The sequence below is a fragment of the Rhagoletis pomonella genome, unplaced genomic scaffold, assembly GCF_013731165.1.
Source record: "Rhagoletis pomonella isolate Grant_MI unplaced genomic scaffold, Rhpom_1.0 Rhpom_scaffold_00006, whole genome shotgun sequence".
NCBI lineage: Eukaryota > Metazoa > Arthropoda > Insecta > Diptera > Tephritidae > Rhagoletis > Rhagoletis pomonella.
In genome coordinates this window covers 62,460,753-62,471,190 of record NW_023458560.1, presented here as the reverse complement: position 1 = coordinate 62,471,190, position 10,438 = coordinate 62,460,753, and the positions used below count along the sequence as shown (strand labels likewise).

Genomic DNA, 10,438 nt, shown 5'->3' with positions numbered 1-10,438 from the left:
ATGCCACCGGCAATTGTGTTCCCTCATATTCTTGTGTTAGTACAGCACCACATGCGTGTTTGCTTGCGTCAGTAGTTATACAAAATTGTTTGCTGAAATCTGGGTACTGTAACAATGTAGGACTTATCAATGCCTTTTTAAGGTGCTCGAAAGCATTATTACATTCTAGTGTCCACTGAAAAGGTACTCCTTTCTTTGACAATCTAGTGAGATGTCTTGAGTATTCATAGAAATTTTTTATAAACCTCCTGTAGTAGTTACAGAATGCTACAAATCTTTTCGCACTATCTGCATCTGTAGGTATAGGGTAATTTTTAATTACTGAACATTTTTTGTCGTCGGGGAGTATGCCTTTGTCAGTGCACTTATGTCCTAAATAAGTCACCTCGCGCATAAAAAATGAACATTTTTCAGGATGTAATTTTAAGTTGTGCTTGCGACATAGTTCAAAAACATCCGATAGGTTTGATAGCATGTGTTTCTCAGAGCAACCCAGGACTACCAGGTCGTCCATATAGAGAAATGCTTGTTCTGGTTTTAAACCGCTAAACGCAATTGTCATCATTCTTTGAAATGAATTAGGGGCAATTTTTAATCCGTATGGGAGTCTAGAAAACCTGTAGGATCCATTATTTGTAGAAAAGGATGTCAGGTCTCGTGAATTTGTTTCTAGTGGTATTTGATGGAATCCTGACATAAGATCCAAACAAGAAAAATATTTAGCTCGACCTAATTGGTCTAGGATGTCATCTATTCTTGGCAGTGGGATTTTATCCGCTATTAATTTTTTGTTAATCTGCCTGTAATCTATTACTAACCTCCATCTTTTTTCAATTGAATTTGGAAGTGATTTTTTCTGAACTAATAAAATAGGACTATTATATTCGGAACATGATGGCTCTATTATTCCATCTTTTAACATTTTTGAGACTTGTCTTTCAATTTCTTCTTTGTGAGTGTGTGGTATACGGTAGTTCTTAATGTATACTGGGTCTGTATCTTTTGTCCTTAACTTTTGTGTGTAAAAATTGTTTGATGTGATTGCTTCTGTTTATAATCCAAAAATATCGCTGTACCTAGAACATAATTCCGCTAACGTTTTTTCAAATAGTTTTGGAAAATTTTTCTTTAGTGTATCTAAAATTTCATTTTTTCTTTCTGTTTTGTTTTGATCACTTGAAATTATGTTATAGTCAGTGAGATTTTCTGATTGAATTCTGTTTAGTTTTACCGTTACTGGTCTGTCATTTGTGTTAAGAATTCGTATGAATGCATTTTCAGATTTTACCAAGGCACTTGCAATGAATATACCTGTTTGTATTTCTTGATTAGGTATCAGTACTTCTTGAAAAGGAGTAGAAAGTTTCACCCTTCTTATAACTTCTGACATAGCTGGGAGTGTTATGTCATCGTTACAAGTAGTTATAATTGGTATTTCAATGTGCATTTGGAATTTTTCTGGTCTGAGGGTTAGGAAATCGTGATTCTCATTGAATTCAAGTAGACAATTGTATTTTTTCATAAAGTCCATTCCAATAATTCCATCACACGGTATTGGGAAATCGTTTTGTACTACATGAAACTCGTGTGGTATTAAGTAATTTTTAAACTTTAAATCGAAAAATGTTGTGCCTATTGAATTGATTTTTCCTTGTCCAATGCCTTGTAGTGTTGTAATGTGTTTTTTGTTTATGTGTTTAAGTGTATCTTGGTCATGTTTAATTATGGAAATGTCTGCTCCTGTGTCAACTAGTAGTGTTATGGCGGAGTTAGTGAGAGCAATTCCGACTTGTATGTAAATGCTAAAGTTAAGGTTAAGATTGTATATTTTGTAGTCCGAGTTTATCTTAGGGGAATGTCCGAGTTTTCCGAACTATTGTTGTCTGTTTGGGTCATTCTAATATTCCTTGTATTACCTCGGTAGGTATTACTGTTTTGACCTCTATTATTATAGTTATTTCCACTATAATTGCTGTTTTGGCCATTGTGGTTTCTTTGAACATTGGTTCTATTTTGAAACCTTCTTCCAAAATTTCTATTGTTTTGGAATCTGTTGCCAAATTGTCTTTGTCGGTAGTGCATAATGGTATTTTGTTGGCCTGTAGCTTCTGTACAACTTCCAACAAATTTGCTTATTACTTCATTCATGTCAGTAAACTGACCTGCTTCCATAATAAGTTTGACTTTTTCTAATGTGCAATTTTTAGTTATTGCCCTTACGGCTGCTTGTGGCGCACATTTACTTGCCAAATTTAAGTTTATGCCGTCATTTATATATGCATTTTCTAATGATTTTGTTAGTGTTTCTATTTCATTGCAGTAATTTGTAGCAGTTTTGCTACTTTGTCTTATATTCATAAGTTTTGCAGTCACTACTTCTACTGACTCACCTTTTACGGTGGTGCGTAGTTTGGTACTGATTTCCGCAATTGTATTTTCATTGTCAATTAAATTTCCGAATTTCCTTTAAGTTTAGTCTTAATTAAGGAAATGGCTATTTGCCATCAAAATCAGGTATAAGCTTTGTTGCTGTATTTATAAATTCTACTACTGTCTGTGGGAGTTTGTATCATATAAGTTTTTTAAAAATTTTATGTAACTATAACCCTCTTTTTTTTAATTAATTCTTATTTTAGTGAATTTTTAATTAACATTTATTTATTTTTATTGATAAAATTTTGGCTTAATATTTAAAAAAAAAGTCATAAATTTTTTTTTTTTTTTTTAAACAGTAAGATTGAAAGTAACTTAAGAAATGTATTGTATATGTATATAAAAAAAAAATATTTTTGCCACGAGCAAAAATTCGCTTACTGGCCCTATGAGTGCGGATTGACGCACATCAGTTTTTGTTTGCTTATAATATAATTTATTGTATTGTAACCTTATCGCTCTTCGAATCGCTGGTGGGGAACTTAATCGAAACGCCACCACATTCTTCCATAATGGCCGATATTAGTTTTCCTCCTGTGGCAATGATGGAATTGTAAAACTTCGGTGAAATTTGTACCTCTTCCGTAACAATATCGGACAACTCGTTTTGAATCTTTTGAATACGTTCCTTGGCCTCCAACACATTTTCTTTCTTTCCTGTGATCACAATCACTTCGTTCGTATCGCCCTCAGCCGGCAAGTCGATTTTCGTTTGTGTTTCATCACGTATTTTTTGATATTGGCACCGCCCTTGCCGATGACGAATTTGTGGAACTGCTTGAAGATTGGTACCTCAATGATGTGTGATGACTCCTGTATCTCCTTAACTAGTTTCAGCAAATCTTTGTGGCTGATCAAGTCAAAGTGCTTTTTAGTGCATAATTTTTAAGCACAAAATTTTAAAAATGTTGCAATTTAAGCAAACCAGGATTCAGGCTGATCTGTGCAGCAAAGCACTAGACTGCCACTGTGCAATTCAAACCTAGGCACCGGTTGGCAGGATAGCTTTTTTGCACATTAATTTTCGCAAAACTCCTGGCAGGATCGCCATGTATCGAATGAAACAATTCATTTATGTTTTAATTGTATTGAATTTATTTTACTGAGCAACTCAATGTCGCTTTGTAGGTTCTTTTACAATTGAATTCTTAGCCTAACATATTGGGGTATTTATGGGAAATAATTGCTGCATAAGCATAAATAAGCATAAGCATATGGGAAATAATTGCTGCATAAGCATAAATAATATTATAAATAAATTGAAGCTTAAAGTTAGTTTGTTTGACGGTTTGGCACAACTGAAATATGAAATCCTTGTTGTTATGAATAAATTAAATAATTATAAACGTTAAGCATGGTCGACTTTCAGTTACACTACATAGTCGATTTGACATGGATTTACCCATATGTATGCGCCCAAGTTCTATGGCTACCATCGTTGGCTGACTGGCTCCACCTTCACCTCAAACTCCACCTCCACCACTGCTGACGGCGTTGCACTTGTCATTTTGCCATAATTTGCGCAATTATTTCTATCACCGCTTTGCCAGGCGTTGCACTTTCGTAAGTATAACAGTGGCTACACACGACGAACATATCCGCGCACATGCGCGGCTTGCGGGTCATGTTCATCGTTTGTAGGGCGGTTTGCGAGCATGCTCGCCAAAAATCAAAAAATTTGGATTTTCAGCGAGCATGCTCGTTGTTTGTAGTGTGGTTTGCGAGCATCGCATTGGAAACAAAAACAACAACCTCACTTTGTGTTGATGCTTGCAGTGTGCACATCGCGGATAAATGCATCCAAGCCATGTGCGTTAATTGAATTTTTGATAAATGAGGCTAAATTACTATATGTATATGTATGTACATACATATAAGTAAAATATAAATAAATTTAAGTAACACATACATAAAAAACCCTAAGTCATAAGTATTTCAATTGCATCATCCGCGTCTTTCCTTTCCATGTTTACGCTTTGAGTACAAAATCACTTATGAGCCGCTCGCCGTCTGTAGCAAACGACAGCGAGCATGTTGGCGCACATGTGCGCGGATATGTTCGTCGTGTGTAGCCACTGATATCTTCTTCTCGTTATTTTGTTTTTTTTTGGCTTGCCACGTATGCGTTCAGGATACGATTGATAAGCAAGAAACGTTAAAGCAGTGACAGTGACAAATTTGTTGTAGAAAGCATTGACTTTCTTTATTATGTAATCCATGAACACATGGACATATCCATAATGGTGGTGATAATCGTTTGCAATTTCTTGTATGGTGTCTTCAACTTAAAGAAATTTAGATGCCTTTCCCCTTCCTCAACTCACTCTAAAGTGCAACTCTTGCGAAACCTAGTTCTCTCACCCTCCAATGTTTACTTGACCTGTAGCTGTACTACTCTCTCCAAAAAGGTACTTAGTAATGCCTTGAGGATGAAGTATGCCATACGATTATTTAAGCCAAAACGTTCTACATATTGCCTGATCTTTGACTAACGTGAATTAGCAAAGTCTATGGAAGGTTCAAAGGGAATTTTCCTACCACAAATAATACTGAGTGAGGATAGGTTGGGTTAGGCTGCATGGCTTCGCAGAGACCGTTAAGATCCTTAGCGTAACCAGAAAGCCTACGACCAAATTGCAAAGTAAATTTTTGGAAAGCAAGAGTAATGCTGAAGAACATCACAGCCCTCCAGGCAAACTGAAACACTTTGTTATACTCGACTTTGACAGCTACATCCAGATTCGGCAGAAAGCCTACTTCCACACAAGAATAGGACTTTTAACCTGCTTGCCTAAGACCATTGTTCCGTAATACTTACGATAAACATTTTTGTTATTTGCAATTATATTTTAAGACTCGCTGATATATGTAGCGTTGATAAAGGTAAAGGTAAAGTTCTTGATACATAAATAGACCAATCGATCATGAATTATTTAGAGTAGGTCGTTGTCTTCTGAATGCAATCATATATGAGAATAATTTTTAAATCACGATTGATATGTATATGTATTGCCCTTCCTGCTAATCGCCCCTCGACCGATTTGATTTGCCATCTAAAATCCGATCTGTACTGTTTCAACGACCCATCGTATATTCGCGAAAAATCTGCCTACATCTGTCCTATGCTTATCTTCAAGAAAAACTTCAGCACGACTACGAGATTGGGCCTGTGTTTTTCAGGCGTAATTTTTTGCTATCAGAAAGGCGATTAAAATAGTGCAAGCCCCAAAACGAACTGCTACAAGCATTGCTATTTTCTGGGATAGCCGGCGGCGATTAAGGCAGTTGCCTCTTTAAGCTAAATGAGACAGTGGCAACGAAATGGCCGACGTGCTGGATGCGGGTCCGTTCTGAATATCTCAGTGGCAGAAGAGGTTATTTTACCTCTGAGCTATTTAAATCCCGGGACGGATCTCTAGGCATTGCCAAAATATAGATTGGCACACAGAAAAAAAACCTACAATCCTGCCTGACCTGTAGGATTTTGTAGCCTTTCTACTGGTCTGACCAAGAATCCACACTTGATCCTAACATGTAGAAGTACGCGAATCTAACCACTTTAAAACGAGACCAATATCAATTGGACCCCGAACTTAGGATTTTTATCCAGTAATACTACATAAATAATACAATATTACTATGTTTCCGCTCAAAGGCACTTTTCGCGAACTTGTAGTCAATATTTTTGCTCCTGCAAACGTCTACGATCACTTTCTGTACTTATCGTGAAATTCAGGTATTTTTATATTATACCACATTCGTCTGCTATGTATGTCGTGGATTTTTCTGCAGCGGTTTCGGTTTTCCTTTAATAATAAACGGTCTTGCGTATCATTTGGGTTGAATATGATATCTCATGCGTTAAGAATTTTTTTCTTTATAACTCTGTGCAGTGCTTTCATAAACCCAATAAGGGAATAATTATGGATGAAAAAAAAATGTTTAAGGCTTAAAGGGCGGCACTTGTTCAGCCTCATTTCGCGACTGGTTCAGGACTTTTCGGGACCCTTTCGGTACCAGTTCAAGCCTTTTTTAAGTTCATTTCAGAACTTGTTCCTCACTTTTTCGGGATAATTTCTGGACTATTTTCGGACTGTGACGAGACGGGATTAGTACAGATTTCTTCAGGATCATTTTAGGCCTAGACAAGTGATTTATGAATATGTATTTATTTTTTTTTAACACCCGTTAAGTTAGGTAGCGTTACCATGCCTTGTCGCTTACAAACGTTTTCAAAAGGTTATGTATGGATTAGCAAACATTTCTCATGCTGAAACTCCTATTACTTATGGACAGCTGTAATTGCTTACTGCCTTGCTAAATAATATTTGGGTTTCATATCCACGGGTATTCGGGTTCGAGATACATAGCTCTTAGAATAGCTGATGTACTTAAGAGATCGGTTTCCTTTAAATTCCCACAGTGTTTTTTTTTCAGATCTGAGTTGGGTGGGACTTTATAGGTATCACAATTCAACTTTATGTTTTACTTACCTTTTTTCCTTTTAATAATTTCTTTGCCTGCGAATTGGGAACTTTTTAAGTTTGTATTGAAATTTTGTTAAATTAATTCCTGTTTTATTTTCTTTCTTTTTTTGCAAACTCCAACATAAACAAGTTGTAGCAAGTGCCTTTGCGAATTTCTTTATTGACATTTCCACTTGATATCAGCAAAATATACAGTTGTACTTGCCAGCTGCCCACACGCAATTTTGCGAATGCAATTGGAATTGTTTACATTAATTGTTTTAGTTACTTTTTTTTAGTTAAAAACATGAAAGCGTGTTTTGTTTGTTTGCGTTTTTAGTAATTTTATTGTGATTGTCAAGGCTGCCTACCAATCTTGCTAGCTAATGACGACAAAATGCCAGGCTCATGTGAAATGCGTGGTCCGTGCAGCTGCTGGTGTTGACACATTTCTGTTGAATGCTGGTTGGTCTCCATAGGAAAATAAAAAAGTTTTCAGTATTCTAGGAGAAATCACTTCTAAGAGAAAAGATATTGAATTTATCTTCAAGAAGATGTTTTTAAAATTGTTATTAAAAAATTGAGAACATTAGAATCCCCTCTTATTGCGGCATATATTTTCTTAGTATTTAAAAAACTTTACTTTTATTATGTTGAGCGAGAAATTCCAATTAAGTAATTTTTCTACATATTTTACTTACTTTACTTATATTTCACAGCATTTTGGGATTCTTTTGTGTTTCCTTGGGTTAAGCTTTTCAGAACTGCTCTAAATTTTTTCTTTAACTTTTAAGGATTTTTGGGGACTTTTCAGAATTGTATCCCAACTTTTTTGGACTTTCCGGGATTCTTCGTGTTTTGTTTTTCAGGTTTTTTTTTTTGTGAGCTATTGGGATTTTCTTGGGATTTAATCGTGTTTTTTCTGGATTTTGTGGGGACATTTCGGGATACTTTTGCGTGGCTTTGGATTTAACTTTTCCGAACTATACTAGAATTTTTCGGGACTTCTCGGCATACCTTAGGTTTATCTTTTCCATATTTTTCTTAATGTTATCCGAACTTTTTTGCAATATGCCGGGATTCCATGTGTCTTATTTTTCCGATTTTTTTTCCGTGAACTATTGGGATTTTCTTGGAACATTTCGGTATCCTTCGGGATTTTTCGGGAGATTCTTCGTACATAACTTCACAGTATTTCTGGTCTTAATCGCGTTTTTTACTAGATTTTTTGGGAACCTTTTGGGATATTTCGTGTTTATTTTTAAATTTCGTTGGGGAGTTTTCGAGATTGTTGTGGTTTAACTTCTTAAATTCTTTTATGGCTTTTCGGCGTTCTTCGAGTTTTTCTTTTCGCAATTTTTTTTTGGAATTTTCTAAATGTCTTCGTGTTTACTTTTCGATAGCTTTTGGCACTTCTCGGATTGCTTCGGTTTTATCTTCTTTTTCAGGATTCTTCGTTTTACTTTTTGAAATTTTGGATTGCCTTTCAGGACTGCTCGGCGACTTTTAGAATTTTTTCGGAGAATTTCTCGATTTTTAAGATTTTTTTTTAACTTTGTTGGTACTCTTTTGTGATTTTTTCGAGAGTTTTAGCATTTTCTTGACTCTTCGAAATTCTTCGTGTTTTACTTTTCAGGAAATTTTTTCCGGACTTTCGGCACTCTTTTGGGCATACTTAGTACGGTGTGAAAAAAAAAAATAAATTCTAAAAACACTACTTGTGAATGGTATCTATTTTTTCACCATCACAAGCTATACATTTTTAATTTATATTTTCTCTTCCCACACAAACTTCCCACAACCATAAAACCCATTCAATTGTCGGTCAATTTATGCCGGCCCAACACCGTCGTTAATCCGGCCTAATACCGTTGTTGACCCTCTTACCTACTCTGCAGCTACATATACATACATTTCATTCATTCATTTCTCGCACTTTAAAAGCTTTGCCACAAGCTTAACTTCAGCTAAAAAATTTCGCATGGCCTTTGAATGTCTTTGTACGTCTGGCTGTTGAACTGTAACCACAAAAACGCCCGCATTTAATTTGCTAGCTGACGCATAGCAAAAACAATGCACATTCAATGAATTGTCTGTCTGTCGAACCAAATTCGTATTTCCTCCCTGTGACATGCGTAGAAAATGAATTGGCTGGGTTTTGCTTTGAAAAGCGGTAAATGGCTGCGGGTTTGTTAGCAATCCGCAAAGAAAATACTTCATTCTAGTACTTCATCGACTGTGCCTACTTATTCGCGATTGCGCAATGCCCTCACTTTTGCACTCCACCCATTGTCGGCTTAATCAAAAAATGCCTGAGGCTGTAAGGCGTTTTCAACAATGGCCGTTTGTGAAAGATCGAGAGAGAGCAGAAAGAGTCAATTAACAGTATTTTAATTTCCACTTGACAATTTAATTGGCATTGACTTCCGTTTGTCACTTTTTTGTTAATTTTATACCAGATTTTAATTTCGATTTCTTCAAATTAGCTACCTGCAGCAGCAAACTATTAATTGCCATCTGATTGACATAAAGCTGTGAACATATTCGTTTTGAAATTATGTACTCAAGACTTAATTAGTTATTTATTTAATAACTTTTTCGCCCATCGCTAGGCAATTTGTCTTTTTCTCTCTTTTTTGGCCACTGCAGGCTCACTTAAATTATTTTTAATTATTTGCAATTATCGTAAGTAGTAGTGAAAAAAAAATATATAAATCTTTGGACCACAAATTTGTTAATAATCGTTTATTTTGTCATTTTTGTCTCCGCTTTTTACCTCTTGCAAAAACCGGTTAACCTAATTACGGTTGAGTGTTCGAAAAAAGTAATAATGCTTGTATAAGAAATGAGTAATGAATAAAGGTCTAAATTTGTGTCTAACGACCTCTAATAAACAAGTTTTATTCTTGACTTGCATTTATTTCAAAGTGTGCTTGTGGCTGTTGATACCCAGTAGGAATATGTTGGTGTAGCTAAGCCATAAAAATACTACTCTACGCAAATTCGGTAACTGCTTAGGATTCAAAAGTCTACATTATTACTAGGGCCACCGTTCAACAATTCGCTTCCATACTCATATTCAGATATCGAGGCTCACCATCCGACTAAACTAAGATCTGGTTAATGAGAAAACCGAGAAATTTTTTGGGGAATCTTATCATCTGTTGAAGATATTTTTGACATTTTCTTTTAACCCTCTTAGGCGCATAATTAAAAGAAACTTGGGATTTGAATTAAAATAAATATTAAAATATTAACAAACAAAATTTACGTAGAAAATAATTTTCTTCGCAAAATTTTCTTTAATTTTCTTAAGCAAAAATTTATATTTTTCTGCAAATATTTCTAATTTTTTGGAAACGATTTTTTCTTAACTTTTTCTAAAGCTTTTTCACAAAGTGTTTTTACCAATAGCTTTTTCCTCCAAAAATTATTTTTCCCCCAAAGAAATAATATTTTGCCAAAAAAAAAATATTGTTTTTAACGTTTGGTATTTTTCCTGATTTGGGTAAACATACACATGTATGTATGTATGTATG

At 35.1% G+C, this 10,438-nt stretch overlaps 1 protein-coding gene across 1 annotated transcript in view; it reads left to right on the top strand.

Moving 5' to 3' along the window:
* Window positions 1-2,490: 2,490 nt before the first annotated feature.
* LOC118742024 (mitogen-activated protein kinase-binding protein 1-like) overlaps window positions 2,491-10,438 on the top strand; it is a gene marked incomplete at its 3' end in the record, with an annotated part of 33,153 nt that continues 25,205 nt past the window's right edge. Inside the window, exon 1 of the mRNA XM_036473991.1 lies at window positions 2,491-2,514. Coding sequence (XP_036329884.1) covers window positions 2,491-2,514 — 24 coding nt within the window. The remainder of the gene's footprint in view (window positions 2,515-10,438) is intronic.